Source organism: Phyllobates terribilis, unplaced genomic scaffold (assembly GCF_046119375.1).
Source record: "Phyllobates terribilis strain yellow unplaced genomic scaffold, ASM4611937v1 Scaffold_11__3_contigs__length_659146591, whole genome shotgun sequence".
NCBI lineage: Eukaryota > Metazoa > Chordata > Amphibia > Anura > Dendrobatidae > Phyllobates > Phyllobates terribilis.
The window spans coordinates 19,863,107-19,882,292 of NW_027362771.1; the positions used below are offsets into that span (position 1 = coordinate 19,863,107).

General features: G+C 46.8%; 1 protein-coding gene across 1 annotated transcript in view; it reads right to left on the reverse strand.

The window, feature by feature from the left end:
* Positions 1–18,972, reverse strand: part of LOC141167210 (uncharacterized) — an 87,639-nt gene extending 68,667 nt beyond the window's left edge. Inside the window, exons 1-2 of the mRNA XM_073654658.1 lie at positions 18,480–18,972; positions 18,174–18,310 (exon numbers count right to left, since the gene is read on the reverse strand). Coding sequence (XP_073510759.1) covers positions 18,174–18,310; positions 18,480–18,929 — 587 coding nt within the window. The 5' untranslated portion in view covers positions 18,930–18,972. The remainder of the gene's footprint in view (positions 1–18,173; positions 18,311–18,479) is intronic.
* Between the last annotated feature and the right edge of the window lie 214 nt (positions 18,973–19,186).

A 19,186-nucleotide genomic window follows, 5' to 3' on the forward strand; every position in this document is an offset into this window, starting at 1 on the left:
TCTAGCAGTGTGTGGGACTTGGTCTATTAGTCCATCTATACAGACCTCCATCAGGTTGCAAATTGAATATAATTTTTTTCTGCATCTAGCTCTGAAAAAATATTTGGGCTTCTAGCAGTGTGTGGGACTTGGTCTATTAGTCCATCTATACTAACCTCCATCAGGTTGCAAATTGAATATAATTTTTTTCTGCCTCTAACTCTGCCAATAGTTTTGGCCTAATACCATAGTTTGGCCACTCAGCTCTGCTCGGTTCCCATCCATTGTTTTTTTGTGCAAACAACTCCAGAGTTGTGAATTAGTTAACCACCAAAATGAGTGGAAAAAGGCCTGCTGCTGGTGGAAAGGGGAATAAGCGTGTTGGGAAGGGGATAAAAGGTTGTGTCCGTGGGGTAGGTGTTAAAGCAACAGTAACATCTGCAGAAGAAAGACCATCTTCCAGCCAAACTAAAATGTCTACTTCTTTTAGCGGACAATGTGATAAGATCCCTTTCTTATGGCCACGCCAATCGCTACAAATTCCAGATGAGGCACAAAAACAGCAGGTGCTTCAACGGATATCAAGTGCTCCTTTAAGTGGGCTCTCCTCCACATCAACTTCAACATCACAAACACTCCAGTCCTCAAAGGTGTCACCCCAATCGCACTTGCTTCCTCACAGCTCCCAAATCTCCAGCTGCCCGTCTGAGTATGAGGTAGAACAGATGGTTGAGTCTGCAGAGCTGTTTACTCATACTATAGCCTGGGAATCAGAGGTCGGCTCCAGCACTTCTGTGAATCCAGACGAGGAAATGATCTGCACTGATGCCCAGAATCTTTATGAGTCGGATCCAGGACCAGATGCTGAAGGTTCTGACCATAATGTAGACCCTCATTCCCAAACTGTAACTCCTGTTGGAGACAATGAGGAAGACGATGATGAGACTCAAATACCTGATTGGAGAGACAACTTTAGTTTTTTGTCAGGGCAGGAACAGGTTGGCTCTGAGAACGACGGGTGTGATAACGCACAGGGTGATGATGATGAGGTTGGAGATCCCACTTACTGTCAACCCACAGTCAGCCAAGAGATGAGGTCAGCAGAGGAGGTGGAGGAGAATGCTAGTGACGAGGCAGTCAGGTTGCGCCTTCCTGGACAGAGACGTAGTACTGGAAGCACGTCAACAACTGCATCCTCAAACACAACTCTGCCTCTCACCACAAGTCGTGGTGGCTCTTCAGGTCGCATGGGTGCTAAGCCTTGCATAGCCTGGGCATTTTTTCAGATCGATAAAGATGACCCAACTCGTGTTATCTGTAACATTTGTCAGCAAAAGCTAAGTAAAGGCCAAAAAATACATAGTTTGAGTAATTCATGCATGAACCGGCACATGGACATGAAGCATAAGTTGCAGTGGGAAGCTCACTGTGCTACAATGCGGCCTAGCCGGCCGGGCCAACCACCGTCTGCCATATCTTGTGCATCCGCGGCCTCTTCATCCTCTGTGACTGGGGGGACAGCAGTCACACCTGTTTTGGGACGCAGACCTGCCACCTCTTTACCCGCAACAGCCAGCGTGATTGGCAGGTCATCATTTTCTTTGGAGGTGGTAACACCAGCTGGTGTTGAGCGCTGTCCGACATCGATAGCACCACCTTTGGATCAAGGCAACCTAACATGTCCGCCTGCATCTTCCTCACAGACCGGCAGTTTGCCGGGGACACCCTTATAAACCCCGTCTAAGCACAATAGCCAGCCCTCGGTCCCTCAGATGTGGACAAGTAAAAGACCATTTCCTCCTAGCCATGAGAAAGCTAAGAGGTTAAATTTCACCATCGGCAAGCTCTTGGCTACAGAAATGCTGCCTTTCCGCCTGGTGGACACAGAGGATTTTCGAGACCTTATGTCCGTCGCAGTGCCCCAGTACCAGATGCCCAGTCGGCACTACTTCTCAAAGAAAGGTGTGCCTGCGCTCCACCAGCATGTCGCACACAACATCACCGCTTCTTTGAGAAACTCTGTGTGTGACAGGGTGCATTTCACCACAGACACTTGGGCGAGTAGGCATGGACAGGGGCGTTACATGTCGCTGACTGGGCACTGGGTAACTATAATGACAGCAGGACAAGGGGCTGTTGTCCAAGTCTTGCCATCCCCTCGAGTTGTGCGTCAATCCTCTTTATCTCAAAGTTCCTCCACTGCTTCTGCCTCCTCAACCTCCTCTCGGTCCTCCACCTGCACCCAAAGCCTGTCTGGTCATGCCACAAGCTTTCTAACTGCGCAGAAGGGATCCTGCACACCTCCTTACTATGCTGGCAGTAGGGCTCAACGTCATCAGGCGGTTTTTACTTTGAAATGTCTGGGAAATGTGAGTCACACAGCTGTGGAGTTGTGGTCAGCTCTGGAGAACCAATTTCATGAACGGTTGTCTCCACTGGACCTGAAACCAGGGAAGACCGTGTGCGACAATGCTGCAAACCTGGGTGCGGCGCTTTGCCGGGGCAATGTCACACACGTGCCTTGTATGGCTCACGTGTTGAACCTGGCTGTCCAGCAATTTTTAGCCCACTATCCCGGACTAGATGGCCTTTTGCAGAGGGCACGGTCGCTGTGTGCTCACTTTCGCCGTTCGCATCCCGCAGCTCAGCGACTTACATCTTTACAGAAGTCGTTGGGCCTGCCACTTCACCGGCTAAAATGCGATGTGCCTACCCGGTGGAATTCAACTCTGCACATGTTGCAGCGACTGTGGCAGCACCGACAAGCCCTGGTGCAATACGTTCTGACGTATTGCCTGGGCCAACGAGATCCAGAGGTGGGGCAAATAACGCTGGAGGAGTGGTCTCAGATCAGGGACCTATGCACCCTTCTGCACAGTTTTGAAATGGCGACGAAGATGTTTAGTGCTGACGTTGCCATTATCAGCATGACTATTCCGGTGATTTACATGCTGGAGCACATGTTAAACAGAATTCGGAGTCAGGTGGTGGCACAAGAGGAGGTGGAGGAAGTAGAGGAGGAGGAGTTGTATGCGGAAGGGCTAACATATGCAAGGTCCAGATGGTCGGCAGCACCAAGGCGGCAGGCTTGTGAGGGTGGGGGAGATGGTTTTACCAGGGCGCATGGTAGCAGCCTAACTAGTGAGGAAGGTGCAGGAGCCCAGAAAGAAGTGGAGGACGAACTGATGGAAGACTCATCAGATGAGGGAGACCTTGATCACATTTCTCTTGTGCGAGGTTGGGGGGAGAGGACAGAGGAAGGAAGCATGATTGTTTCCTCGCCACCAACACAACAGGGACTTGGTACTCCTGGATGCGCAAGACACATGAGTGCCTTCTTGCTGCACTACCTGCAACATGACCCTCGAATTGCGAAAATTAGAAATAATCCTGACTACTGGGTTGCCACACTGTTAGATCCCCGGTACAAAAGTAAATTTGCAGAAATTATTCCTGCCATAGAAAGGGATGCACGCATGCAGGAGTATCAGCAGAGACTGTTGCAGAATCTTACATGTGCTTTTCCACAAAACACCAGTGGTGCACGTACTGAATCTCACAGTTCCAACTTGCCAACCGTGGGACCGTCGAGTGTTCAGCACTCAAACCGTAACAGAAACACAGTATCTGCTGGTAACATCAATTTTGCGGAATCATTTCACCACTTTTTTAGCCCATCCTTTGCAAGGCCACAGGAGACAAGAAGTCTGACACATAGTCAACGCCTACAGACGATGGTACAGGAGTAAACATTGAAGCCATGACTGTGTCACTGGACCCTTGCTCTTTTTGGGCTTCCAATTTGGATAAATGGCCGGAGCTAGCCACTTACGCCTTGGAGATCTAGTCATGCCCCGCAGCCAGCGTTCTGTCTGAACGTGTGTTCAGCGCTGCTGGTGGTGTGCTGACAGATAAGCGCACGTGGCTCTCCACTGATAATGTAGACAGACTCACGTTCATAAAGATGAACAAATCATGGATCCGAAATGACTTTTCTACCCCTGTGTCATCCTGGGGAGAGTAAAAGCTTGATGATTGGTTAAAATCACCTCACCAACCGTTTTAAGCTTTCAAATTACTAATCATGTTTATCTGTATCTTGGCTGGAAAATAATTTGGGCTTTGTAGCAGTGTGCAATACTGATTCTATTAGGCCATCTATACTAAGCTCCACCAGATTTAAAATTACTAATCATGTTTATCTGTATCTTGGCTGGAAAATAATTTGGGCTTTGTAGCAGTGTGCAGCACTGATTCTATTAGGCCATCTATACTAAGCTCCACCAGATTTAAAATTACTAATCATGTTTATCTGTATCTTGGCTGGAAAATAATTTGAGCTTTGTAGCAGTGTGCAGTACTGATTCTATTAGGCCATCTATACTAAGCTCCACCAGATTTAAAATTACTAATCATGTTTATCTGTATCTTGGCTGGAAAATAATTTGGGCTTTGTAGCAGTGTGCAGCACTGATTCTATTAGGCCATCTATACTAAGCTCCACCAGATTTAAAATTACTAATCATGTTTATCTGTATCTTGGCTGGAAAATAATTTGGGCTTTGTAGCAGTGTGCAGTACTGGTTCTATTAGGCCATCTATACTAAGCTCCACCAGATTTAAAATTGATAATAATTTTTAGCTGCATCTAGCCCGGAAAATAATTTTGGGGCTCCGAGATGCGCAAGACACATAAGTGCCTTCTTGCTGCACTACCTGCAACATGACCCTAAGATTGTCAGAATTCGAAGTAATCCTGACTACTGGGTTGCCACACTCTTAGATCCCCCACACTCTTCGATCAACCTTTTCATTTTAATAAAGACCAAAAAAATGGTCATTTTTGAAATTATAAGCATTAGCAGGTTATTAGAAACTGAAATCAAACAGTTTTCAGCTCAAAACTTTATTCTAGGTGATGTTACATTCGCACCTAGGACCCCTTGTTCGAAAGGAGCTTCTGAACTCTCTCGTCCATTGAATTTGTCAGGTTTTGGATGGTTTCTGCTTCAATTATTTTGCATGAGGACAGAATACTCTCCCAGAGCTGTTGCTTAGATGTGAACTGCCTCCCGCCATCATAGACACTCCTTTTGATGATGCTCCAGAGGTTCTGAATGGGGTAGAGGTCAGGGGAGCATGGGGGTCACACCATAAGTTTGTCCCCTTTTATGTCCATATCAGCAAGAGATGCAGATGTGCTATGTGCAGCATGAGACGGTGCATTATCATGCATAAAAATTATCTTGCTGTGGAATACACGGTTCTTCTTCTTGAACCATGGCAGGAAGTGCTGTTTGAGAAACTCCACATACATTATGGAGTTCATCTTTACCCCTTCAGGGATCCTAAAGGGGCTGACAATCTCTCTCCCCTTGATTCCAGCCCAAAGCATTACTCCACCTCCTCCTTGTTGGCGCTGTAGCCGTGTTTGCGTGGGGTGTCCATCAACCAGCCATCCTCCACTCCATCCATCTGGACCATCGAACGTTGCACGGCACTCATCCGTGAACAAAACAGTTTTGAAATCAGTCTTCATGTAATGTTTGGCCCACTGGAGCCGTTTCTGCTTGTGTGAAGTGGATAGAGGAGGTCGACAGGATGGCGTATGCACAGCTGCAAACCTCTGAAGGACCCTGCATGTTGTTGTTCGGGGGAAGTTGGAGGCACATCAGCTTCAAAAACTTGTCTACTGCTATGACAAGGCTTTTTTGCCGCTGCTCTTTCAACCTGACGTAATTGCCTGTAGGAAAGAGTCCTCAATTTGCCCTTATCAGCACGCACACGTGTGTACTGTGAATCAGCTACATACTTCTTGATTGCCAAGACACTTCATCCTGATCATCGCACAATGTTGATTGTAGTCATGCCTTGACCTAAACACTCCACAATTTGTTGCTTCTCAGCAGCCGACACATCCTTTTTCTTTCCCATTTTGGCAGAAAATGTAGGCTGCTTAATAATGTGGGACAGCCTTCTTAAGTAGTCTTGCCTTTCATTGGACACACCTGCCAAACTAATTAGCACAGGTGTCTGCAATTGCTTACAGTGATATAAAGAGCCCTGACACACATCACCCTCAATGAGTTTAACTGACAAACAAACAAATTCTTCCCTTATCACTCCTAAACACTTTTTGCATAATAATTTGGAACATAGTTTACATGTGCTTTTCCACAAAACACCAGTGGTTCACGTAGTGAATCTTACAGTTCTAACTTGCCAACCGTGGTCTGTATGGAGTTGTTCAATAAAGGGCCCAAAATTAAGATAACATAGACGGGAGAGGTCTCTATGAATAGGAATTCCTAAGTATTTGATACCCTGTGAGGGCCAGGCAAAGGGAAAATTGGACTTAATGGAATCCGGTATGGATTTGGGGAGGGAGACATCGAGGGCCTCAGACTTCGCTGCATTGATTTTAAAATTTGACCATGTAACAAAGTGATTTATTTCAGCCATAACAGCAGGGATGGATATATGTGATTGAGTGATATATACTAGGACATCATCAGCAAATAGAGAGCACTTGTACTCGGTGCCTCCCACCTCAATCCACCTAATATTGGGGTTATGGCGAATTGATGAGAGTAGGTGCTCCGTCACTAGGATGTAGAGAGGGGACAGAGGACATCCCTGCCTTGTCCCATTGGTGATTATGAAAGGTGATGAAAATGTTCTGACGCTTCTCCTGGGCCTTGGGACACCCGGAGCCGGACCCTTTTTGGTGGATGCTGGTGGTTGTAGTCTCCGTGGTGGCGACCCGGTTCCGTGGCTCAGGGCGGTCAAACCAGTGGCGGAACTATTTATGTGGTTTTGATGTTTAAATGTCCGACTATGCCACCCGTGGATTGCGGTCAGAGTGAACCGCCGCTTCAGGGCAGACCGCTGAGGCTGGTGTTGTGGATGCAGCAGAGCGTAGCATAACTCCCCACGGGAGGAGTATAGCCTCAGGGCAGTGTATGTGGAGGATGGGGGTGATGGTGCAGGGCAGCAGCAGTAACGACACGGAGTCAGTGATGCAGTCCAGGGCCTTAACTCACAGTTCTTATTATCCAGACAACTTCTGCAGGTAACGGCTGCCCACGTCGTACTGTGCTCACCAGGTGAGGGGCTCAGACAACTCCCAGATAACTTTGGAGCGCTTCACACTACCCCCTTTGTGTGTCCTTTGTCTGGCCTTTCTTACCAACCCTTCTGTCTGGCTGCCTCGGGCCTCCTCTTGGTAAACTTGGCGCCAGTTTCCCTGACCCTATGTGGTGCCTTCCTAGCGGGTGTAGCGAGGGGCTGCGCCACATAAAATGTAACAGCCTCCGGTTTCTAGCTGAGGGTCGTTTCCCGCCTCCACTAGTTTCGGGGACCGGTCTCCCCCTTTGGCCTGACCCCTCCACGCAGGTGGATTCGGGCGTGCGGTGGCGACTCGCCCGTCCGCACCCCTGGGATCCCTTCATTCCTCGTTCCTGAAGCCTTCTCCACTCTTCTTCCTTCCTTCTCCCTCTTCCAGGCCTGGGCCTCTGTTACTAGGCCCGCCTCCGGAGCAGAGCTCATGCAGAGCCCCTGCTCCCTGTCACTTCAGCTCAGACTTCTCTGAACTGAACTAAGATGGTGCCCACTATTTATACTCCCTTCTCAATGCACCCAGGAACTGCTTCCTCCCTGCTCCTGCACTACAGGGTTCCCCTTCCTCAGTGTTCACTCCTCCCACTCCAGCCAGGGACAGGGACTGTCGTGCCCATCTCAGGGGCATATTGGTCGCCCTGCCCCACGGCAATGTGGTGTAATGCATGCAGGTGTCGGGTCCTGATCCACACTCCATCCTTACCTGAGAGTGAGATATCACACCTCTGGGTGAGGTGCAATACCTTTGTAGCAACTAAGCCCTCATGGTGCTACAGTTCCATTTATCTTCTGCCTAGGTGACGTATTGCGATACAGGGCTGTGATTTTGGCTATAAAAGGGTCCCCTAGTCCCCTACCCCAAGCTTTTTAAGAGAATAATATATGGCGTGCCAGGAGACTCTATGGAATGCTTTCTCAGCATCCAACGAGAGTATCTAATTACAAATTTTTAACTGTATCTAGCCCAGGAAATACTTTGTGCCTAGTAGCAGTGTCTGCTAGTCAGCGGATTATCCCGGCTGTTAAGCAAGCTACACCACCTGTAGTTTGGACACTTAATTTTTTCAAAGGAAATGCTTCGGGACCACGGGATACTCAGTGAATAGCATCAGGAGGCACCCCAAGGCATAGGGGCTGGGAATGGCGGTAGGATGCCTTGCGGTGGACAGCCGAGCTCGATCCTTATAAAAGCTTTTTAACTGCAGCAGCTTTAGTGGACGCTACTGGAGCTGGAATTACGCAGCTGCTGGCATGAGACTTGCCCTCCAATAGATCCTTGTAAAAGGATTTAAAGTGTATTCATTCAAATTAGAGAGACAATTTAAATTAAAAAGCTTAGAGCTGCCTCCACCACAGGGGGGCTCGCTCCACCCACCAGCGGACAGGCACCAGTATTGGGAGAGGGGGGCTGGCCGTCAGGGTCCACCGCGGCTCTGGCACAAACCCGGCGACACGGAGGTGGCACGGGCAGGAACGGACTGGCTTCTGACTTTTTGGATTTTAGAAGGGCATGACATGCCTATATCTGTGTCTCCCCCTCCTTTTACTCCTCCACCTCTTTTCTTTTCGCATGACTATATGTACTTGTCACTTTTCCATGTGTTAGTTGTGTCTTCTGAGCAGTTTGTCAGCTTTTGGACACCTTTGAAGGTGTTTTCTATGTGTTTCTATGTGTTTTTGTTTGCCTGCCATTGGTTTTAACGGTGTTCGAAGGTGTTCGACGAACAGTTCGACGAACAGTTCGGCGAACACACGGGTGTTCGACGAACCGAACCGAACTCGAACACTACGGGGGTGGCTCAACACTATTATTAACTTGCCCAGGGCCCACACGTAGCCGAACACTGCGGGGAGAAAGTGAACATTATTTTACCCGGCAACGTTCATGTCACAGTCACGGGGGAGGTGACTGTGCAGGTTCAGTCACTGCTCATAGCATAGAGAATGGCGGTGGTAGCTGCACCCACGGCCAAGCCAGTGTCAGTCAGGACTGAGGGCGTAGTTAGAGCCACCAGTCAGTGACTGAACCTGAGCCGCCCCGTGACTGAAACCAGAACACTGCAAGGGAGAATAAAGTTTATTTTTTCCCCGCAGCGCTCAGCTATGTGCGGGCATCGGGCAGGTTAATAACGCTATAAGTCCATCTTCAAACAGCTTGATGGTCCTCTTACTACAGTTGCACATATTATTCAAAAGCTTAAGGTATATGGGACTGTAGCCAGCATCGCTGGATGTGACCACAAGAGAACAATTTTCAAACAGATTAGAGGTGATCTCCATGCTCAAAGAACCTTGTATAAGAACTAATATAAGAATGCACCATCCGTCACTATCTTAGCCAAAGTAGACTGCATAGAAGACAGCAGAGGAGGAATAAGAATGCACCATCTGTCACTATCACACCAGGTCTATGTACACAGATGAAAACAATGGAGAATATAAAGAAAAGGACATTGTACCTACTGTGAAAAATAAAGGAGGCTTAGTTATGTTTTGAGGCACCTTTACTGGATCTGGCACAGTATATTTTGACTCTCTGCAGGATGCAGTGAAATCTCAAGACTATCAAACCATTCTGAAGCGAAATGTGTTGCTCAGTGTCAGAACGCTGGTTCTGAGTCACAGGTCATCATGAGTCCTCCTACAGGATAGTGACCGAAAACACACAGCTTTAAACAAACAAGAATGGCTAAGAGCATATCATTGCACTGTTCTGAAGTGGCTTCTACTGTATAAGCCTTGAACTAAATCCTATTGAACATCTGTGGAAGGAGGAAGTCTGGAGTCATGCAGTCTGGAGAAGGCACTGTTCACAACTGATACAGCTGGAGCAGTTTGCTCATTAGGATTGGACAAAAATGCATGTGGACAGGTGCAGAAGTCTCATTGAGGGTTACAATAATAGTTTGAGTACAGTTATTACCTCAAAAGTTTGTGCATCAAAATATTAAGTTAAGGGTACCATCAGTTTTGTTCAGACCACTTTCATTAGTTTTTATTTTCTTGTTCTGTTGAACCACAATTTTAAAGCAATGTCTGATTTTCGTTTGTTGATTAGCAGTATTTCAGTGACCATTGTGGGTTTTTCTTACTTTAACAGAAGGGTACCAACATTTTTTTCCACTTCGATAGATTGTTAAATAGATAGATGCAATGGGGAAAATAAAAATTTGATTGACTGCCGATTATGCAAGTTTTCCCATCTACAAAAAATGGCGAGGTCTGTAATTTTTCTTGTACGTACATTTCAACTGTGAATCCAGAAAATCACATTGCATGAGTTTTGCATAATTAATTAGCATTTTATTGCATGAAATAAGTATTTGATACAATAGAAAAATAGAACTTAATATTTGATACAGAAACCTTTGTTTGCAGTTACAGAGGTCAGATGTTTCCTGTAGTTCTTGACCAAGTTTGCACACAGTGGAGCAGGGATTTTGGCCCACTCCTCCATACAGGTCTTCTCCAGATCTTTCAGGTTTCAGAGCTGTCGCTGGGCAACATCGAGTTTCACCTCCTTTCAAAGATTATCTATTGGGTTCAGGTCTGGAGACTGGCTAGGCCACCCCAGCACCTTGAAATGCTTTTTATGGAGCCACTCATTAGTTGTCTTAAGGCCCTGTCACACATATCGAGATCGCTAGCGAGATCGTTGATACGTCACGGGTTTTGTGACGCAATAGCGACATCGCTAGCGATCTCGCTACGTTTGACCGGTAGCAACGATCAGGCCCCTGCTGTGAGATCGTTGATCATTACAAAGCTTCCTGGACCATTCCTGGGTCGTTGCACTCCCGCTGGGCAGTGTGCATCGCTGTATTTGACACCTAGCCAACGACCTCGTCAGCGATTCAGAGCAGAGACAAGTAGGCGTGCATAAATTGGACTTTTCCGCGCCCCTCGTCCCCGATTGGTGGTCGCTACAGCATTCTCATTTCCGGCCGCGCATACAGAAGGCAACAGAATAGCGATTCCGTCCTTTGTTTCTGACCTCGTGCTTGATTGCAGATCCTAGCAGAGTTCTCCGGGCTGTTAATATCCGTTCATTGGACTAGTGCTGATTTTTGCGCATCATTGTAGCGTTCTCCAGCTGTGACTCCGCTTTGAACAAATCAGGCATCTTTAGCGAGGTAGGTATTGTTTGAGGTCTCAAATGCGTTTCTATTTTAGATCCATTTATCGCACATTTACCAATTATCTGCTATCTTTGCTCTTCAGGGAGGGAGGGCTTGGCTTCTATCTGTATATATATATATATGCTTTTGCATGGACAGATATTTTAGGGGTCTCGTGCACACGCACCCACACAGCACGTTTTCCGTCATGCTCACTAACAGAATGGAACATGGTTTTCCATGATATTTTTTATGTACAGTTTCAATACTTGTGTTAATTGTTTTGTTGAAAGTGTTCTCATCTTTTCATGTTATGTTTGCAGTTTGCACATTATGGACGACAGGCAGTGGGCTATTGTGGTTGCTGCATTGCTGGTTGAGGAAGCTCGGCGTCAAGATGAGGCACGAGAGCTACAGAGCCGTTCCAAACGAAAGCGTCGAATGTGGACCAGAGAGTGGCTGCAGAAGAGGTCTGAATTGTCCCACATGCAACTTGTAATATAGCTTCAGGAGAAGAATCCTCATGATTTCCGCAACTATCTGAGGATGTCAGAGGAATCATTTAAAGAGTTACTGGAACGAGTTACGCCACGTATTCAACGGAAGGATACAGCGATGCGTGCTGCCATTCCGGCAGATGAAAGATTGGCAGTCACACTGAGATTCCTGGCCACCGGACGCTCACTCAAAGACTTGCATTTTTCTGCAGCCATTTCAAGGCCCATGCTCAGTGTTCTAATTACGGAGACATGTAATGCAATTTACCACAGTCTACGTAGTTACATACAGTTTCCCAACACGGAGGAGGAATGGAAAAAGATTGCCTCTGATTTTGAGCAGCTGTGGCAGTTCCCTAACTGTGGTGGGGCTTTGGACGGGAAACATGTCCGAATCACACAGCCACCAAATAGCGGATCCTATTTTTATAATTATAAGGGCTATTTCAGCATCATCATGATGGCCCTTGTTAACGCCAATTACAAATTTATAAATGTAGATGTTGGCATGAATGGCAGGGTTTCTGATGGAGGTGTTTTAGAGCACACACTTTTTGGAGAGCGATTGGACAACTGTGACCTACACTTGCCTCCCAACTCAGAGACTACAGGTAACCTTAATTTTGTTTTTGTCGGCGATGAAGCCTTCCCACTTCATCCCAATCTTATTAAACCGTTCCCCCAAAAAAGTCTTACCCAGGAAAGAAGAATTTTCAATTATTGTTTGTCAAGGGCACGTCGTGTTGTCGAAAATGCCTTCGGTATCATGGCCAACCGCTTCAGAGTTTTTCACACGCCAATTAACATGAAGATTACATCAATAGCCTCTGTTGTTTTGGCCTGTTGCACGCTTCACAACTTTCTTCGTCGACGTAATGCAATTACGTACTGTCCGCCTGGCTTCGTGGACTCTGTGGACCTAGCCAATGGGGAAGTGGAGCTCGGAGAATGGCGTTCAAACGATCCTGCAATTGTAGGCCTTCAAACAGTGGGATATGGCAGAAACACCCATGATGCGAAGACCAGCCGCGACAACTACTGCCAGTATTTTAACGGTCCTGGTGCTGTTACTTGGCAGCATCAGAACTTATAGTGGGCAACTACTGACAATTATACACTACTTTCAGTTTTGTATTGATTTGTGTAATAAACTGTGTTTAACTTTGCAAAAGCTTTGTTTCTCATTGTTTCAGTAGTAAGGGCCCATATATACATACGTGTACTACTCCAGGGGCGTACATAGGAATCATGGGAGCCCATAGCAGAAGTTATAATTGGGACCCCCCCACAAAAAAAAAAAAGTAAATAATTGTTGGGGACACAGAAGAGCAGATCTCACAACCTTCCAGCCTTTGCATAGCAACTTTCTTCCTTTCTGAACTCCTAGATTCCTCTTTCATAGCCCCATAAAAATGAGATGCCAACAAAAGTGTCCCCCTTAACACAGTATGATACCCCGATGGTAAATTCCTCCTTTTTAGCCTCCACATGCACAGTGTAATGACCCTAATGTATCACATGAGCCATGTATGAGGGAGTTGGAGTCGTGGAGTCGGAGTCATGGAAATTGAGGAGTCGGTTTGGCTTACCGACTCCACAGCCCTGTATGCCAGGATGGGAGAGCATATACATATGCATACATATACATAATGCACTCGCTGTGGTCCTCCACACAGTATAATGCAGCCCCCCATAGGGTAAAAGGCAGCCCCAGTCCTCCAGTATTATCAGTACTGACTGATTTACAAAAATATATAAATACATACTTACCACTCCTTATTCCCCGCTGCTTCAGTCTCTGCAGCCTGTCTCTCTCATGACAGCAGCTGGCAGCTCCACTGTCTGACACAGCGTGGTGCATCGTAGCAGTGTTGCCGCTGTTTGATTAACCGCCACCCACCGGCACTGTACTCAGTAATGGCTGCGTGTAGTGTGCTGTGCGGCTGTGTCTTGTAGTAATGCCGCAGCAGGGCCGACACAAGCACAATTAAAGGCGCGGCCATGTCTGAACACAGTGGCAGTGGGCGGCGGCGGCAATCAAACAGCGGAGCGTGGGGTACAGAATGGGGGAGACTGCTATGGGGTCCGCTGGCTCACGGGCCCCCTACGGCCACGGGCCCCATAGCAGTTATGTGGCCTGCCACCAATGGCTTTACGCCACTGTTGTACTCATATGTATACATATACATCCATATACACATACATATTCAGATACATAAAAATCTACACCCATATCCACACTTATATACAGATAACTAGATATACACACACATACTCACAGACACAAAAGTATACATACCTATATAAAAATATAGATACATATTTCTACTTAAAACCACCTAGACACCAGTGTTCCTGTGTGACCGTCAGACTGGAGATGCTGCTGCGTTCTACAGATGACGCATTATCAATACAGCGTCTCCAGTCTGACAGATGCTAATATTCAGGTCACAGTAGCGTTCTCTAATAAACCGCGCGCTCTATATGGGCGACGTTGATGCGTCGTGGGCGTGGTTACCGACGTTGATGCGTCGTGGGTGGGTCTAACGACGTAGTTGCGGCCTAGCTCATTAATAGCAATATGGCATCCAGGGTGAGGGCATCTCCTTGGGGTGATGCTGGGGTGCGCTACCTTGTGGAGCAGCTGGATGCACTGGATTATGAGTGCCATGTGCACTCTGAACATCCAGTGCTCCATAAACGGTAGGTGCTGCAGAGGATCGGTCGGGGCCTGGTCCGGAGATTTGGGGTGCAGCGCTCTGCACCCCAAATCAGAAAAAAGCTGGCGGACCTGAAGTATAGGTCTGCCGACCGTATCGTCAGCATCCGGTCACAGACTTTGCCCCATCGTGGTGAGTGGTTTTAAAATACGTTAGCACAATATATAGCAGCACGTTAGTTACAACTGCAATTACCTTAGGTATCTAATGTTATTTGTTTTCCAGCACCTGCAGCCCCAGAGCCCCAGAGGGAGTCACCTGCAGCCCCGGAGCCCCAGCAGCACTCATCCACAGGTTCGCCAGCATCACTCCGTGATATAGGTGCAGCTTCATCTTACGGTAATGCTTTCACATAAAATACGGTCCATACAACTTGGAAAGTATAGGGCTGTCATGTACTATGAAGTGTTGTGTCTTTCCCTAGCCGGTGATGCCAGGGGATCCGGGTTGTCCATCAGCTCGTCATCACCCGAGCAAATCGAAAACCGTAAGTGTTAAATAACAAACATGTACCTGATAGGCTGTGTGCCCACGATGCGTTTTTTAAGGCGTTTCTGCAGCGTTTTTGCAGCTGTGGAAACGCATTAAAAGCGCATGGTAGAAGGTCTGTCATGTTCCCCAATGATAATCCGTATGTGCTATGCACATGCTGCAGAAATTTCCGCTGCAGATTATCATTGCGGAAAAAAACGAACCACTACCAATTATTTTGCAGAAGGGTTTTTTTTTGCGCCGCCATTGACTTGCATTATAATGCGTCAATTCCGCAATACTGCATCTGTACTTGCGTAATTAGTGCGTTCTAATGTGCGGATGGTACCCGGGTGTGGTGCATCGTGGGCACATAGCCTTAATTTGATGAATGTACAGAATTATTGGACTTAAGTTTAACAATTACCTCTGTAGAAATCCCAACATTACACGATCTCCTGGCGTCACAACGGAGACTGAGTGAAGAGATCCACCAGCACGGAGTGATGCTGGCAAGATTTGTGGCAGCCCAAGAGCGTCGCGGCAGCCAATAAATTTTTTTTTTTATGTTGTTGATATTTTTTGGTTTGTTGTTATATTTTTTCTATTTTTATAAAAAAAAGTTAAAGTTTATATCCACTGTTGTCTACACTTTGTTACAAACAAACAAGATGTTTCATCACTCACACCCATTATATGTATGCATCTGTATAGATCAGAGGTCTCAAACACGTGTCCCGCGGGCCGCATGCGGACCCTCCGGCTGCTTCATGCGGCCCGCATGCACAGACCCCGTAAGTATCGCGGCTCTTTCCAGCAGCCGCCGACATCAGCGCTGTAGTGCAGTGTATTGCCGCGCAGAGACCGGCTCTCTGCACAGCAACACCAGTGCCAGCCGCCGGCCTATCAGAGGCCAGCAGCTGACATCTGCATCCCAGCGCAGCGGCGTATGATGTCACTGCCATGCGCATATGTCAGCTGCTGGCCTCTGATAGGCCGGCGGCTGGCACTGGTGTTGCTGTGCAGAGAGCCGGTCTCCGCGCCAATACACTGCACTACAGCGCTGATGTCCGCGGCTGCTGGAAAGAGCCGTGATACTTACGGGGTCTGTGCCTGTGGGCTAATTGAGGTTATCAGCTGATGTTGTGCGGGGGCAGGAAAGCCAACTCCGAATACTGTCTGCTGAGTTGTGTATCTAATCCTATTCTTTGTGATACTGCCTGAAGAGTTGTGTATCTAATCATATTCTTTGTGATACTGCCTGAAGAGTTGTGTATCTAATCATATTCTTTGTGATACTGCCTGAAGAGTTGTGTATCTAATCCTATCCTGTGTGATACTGCCTGACGAGTTGTGTATCTAATCCTATCCTGTGTGACACTGTCTGCTGAGCTGTGTATCTAATCCTATTCTTTGTGATACTGCCTGAAGAGTTGTGTATCTAATCCTATCCTGTGTGATACTGCCTGACGAGTTGTGTATCTAATCATATCCTGTGTGATACTGTCTGCTGAGCTGTGTATCTAATCCTATTCTTTGTGATACTGCCTGAAGAGTTGTGTATCTAATCCTATCCTGTGTGATTCTGCCTGACGAGTTGTGTATCTAATCCTATCCTGTGTGATACTGTCTGCTGAGCTGTGTATCTAATCCTATTCTTTGTGATACTGCCTGAAGAGTTGTGTATCTAATCCTATCCTGTGTGATTCTGCCTGACGAGTTGTGTATCTAATCCTATTCTTTGTGATACTGCCTGAAGAGTTGTGTATCTAATCCTATCCTGTGTGATACTGCCTGACGAGTTGTGTATCTAATCCTATCCTGTGTGATACTGTCTGCTGAGCAGTGTATCTAATCCTATTCTTTGTGATACTGCCTGAAGAGTTGTGTATCTAATCCTATTCTTTGTGATACTGCCTGAAGAGTTGTGTATCTAATCCTATCCTGTGTGATACTGCCTGACGAGTTGTGTATCTAATCCTATCCTGTGTGATACTGCCTGACGAGCAGTGCGGGGGCAGGAAAGCCGACTCCAAAGTCGGCATTCACACTTTCCTGCTAATTGATGTTATCAGCTGAAGTTGTGTGGGGGCAGGAAAGCCGTCTGAAGTCGGGTTTCATAGCCGCCTGCTAATTGAGGTTATCAGCTGATGTTGTGTGGGGGCAGGAAAGCCGTCTGAAGTCGGCTTTCACAGATGCCAGCTAATTCAAGAAGAAGAGAGAAGAGGAAAGAATAGGAAAGAATAGGAACATAGTATGAAAAGTTGAAGGAAGACCTAACATGTTGATCCAGAGGAAGGCAAAAAAAAACCATGCTCCGTTTCGGGGAAAAAAAATTCCTTCCTGACTCCACATACGGCAATCAGACTAGTTCCCTGGATCAATGCCCTATCAAGAATCTAGTATATACAACCTATAATCAGAGTCAGACTCATGGTGCATGGTATGGCAGATCATTGCCATACAGTGCACCATGACTATGACCCCAAGACTAAAACAAGGGAAGTAGGAAGAGGAGGGGAAGAAGACCAGCTGTGAAGAAGACCAGAGGACACAGGGAGAAGACAGAAGACAGGTGATGAAGCCTGGAGCCGGAAAAGGAGAAGGGGAAGAGGTGATCACCAGCGGAGAGCAGGGATGGGAATAGAGGGTAGGGAATGGAGGGGAGGTAATGGAGATTGGGAAGGGATCGGAGGGCAGGGGTGAGGGGTCCCACCCTCGGGAAGAGGTAAAGCAGAAAATAAGACAACAAAAAAACATTTTTATTTCAATCAGGGGGAGATCGGAGGGCAGGGGTAAAGTTAAAAAAGAGGACAATAAAACATTTTTTTATAAACAAACAAAAATGTGAACAATTTTAATAATTTAAATAAGTATTAAATTAACAATATTTACAAAATGATAACAAAAATTGAAAGGAAACATCACTACAGTTTTGTGGATGCCGTATCCTCTGCACTGGTGTTCTGCGAAGTGGGTCTGGCATATGGGTCCAAGAATGTTGTTGAAAAGGGCCAGGGTCGATCAGAGTATGTACAGTAGAAGTTTCATTAAGTTCACCGGCTGCCGCTTTATTTAAAGTCTCAAACATGACCCTTTCTGCGTGCGGCCTCTGTCAGTCATCCAGCCTCTGTAGTCTCTCGCCAGCAAATGTTGCAAAGCTGTCCCGCTTGGCCTGGGTCTGCAGCAGTAGAATCTTGTTCTCCAGAGATATTAGATCTGGCGATGGCGGCAAGCTGGCCTTTCTTTTTCTTGAATTTCTTTGTCGCCGAGGCACAAGGTCTTCACTTGTAGAGGCCATAGGGTCTTCATTCGCCGATGCCATAGGTTCCTCATTCCTTGACAGCACACTCGCCTCCTCCATACCACGTTCCGTAGCCGGGATGTCGTCATCTTGCCGATGGTGCTGTGGAAACACAAAATTAAAGTTAAGATTTGGTTACAACATCCAGCAGGTATGTTATGACCAGCATGGGTACACGTGCACTAAAAAACAAATATGAGGGGCGGCTAAACTATGGCATGTACATTGAAAGTATAAATGCTATTTACAGGGAAGCAAAGAAGGTACTTACATCTTCAACAGGGGAGTCAGTCCGGATGTCGGGGTCTTCTTCCGGGGTCGGCCGCATCGTACACGCCATTCGCCGAGGTAGCTCCTGGTCACGGGTGAAGGCAAGCAAGTCATAATACCATAATGTCGGCACATAAACCTCATCTGTGCCGGTACCCGACTTCTTTGACTTCTCCACCCGGTTGAGTTCTTTCTTATATACGGTGCGTAGACCCTGGATCTTTCTCTTCACCAGCTCTTCATCCACCTTCTCGTTGGGGCCATGCCTTTTAAAGAGGGCAATCAATTGCTGGTATGCCTCCCTCTTTTTCTCTCTATTGCAGTAGTCTGTTGATTTTATTTGCCAAAGGCACGGCAGGGAGCGGTAGAGGTCAATCATTTCCCTCACAAACTCTTCACTTTTGAAAGCCATCTGAAAAAGGATAGCATACAGTGAGCATACATGAAACATTTTAAAACATAGTAAAAAATACTGCACACCATTTGTTGACCCCCTTAAAAATGGCCTCCAATGCATAAGCAAATGTATACTTGGTGGGTGTGGCAAAAATCCACTAAAATAACTTACCGTGTAAACAAAGCAATATAGCTGCCTGAAGAACCCAAAAATCGATGTTGAGTCACAGCTGAAGAAAATCCACAAATGAATGGAATCACAGCTGTAGAACGCTACTAGGATCCAAAAATCAGGACGCTGACAAGGCTTCA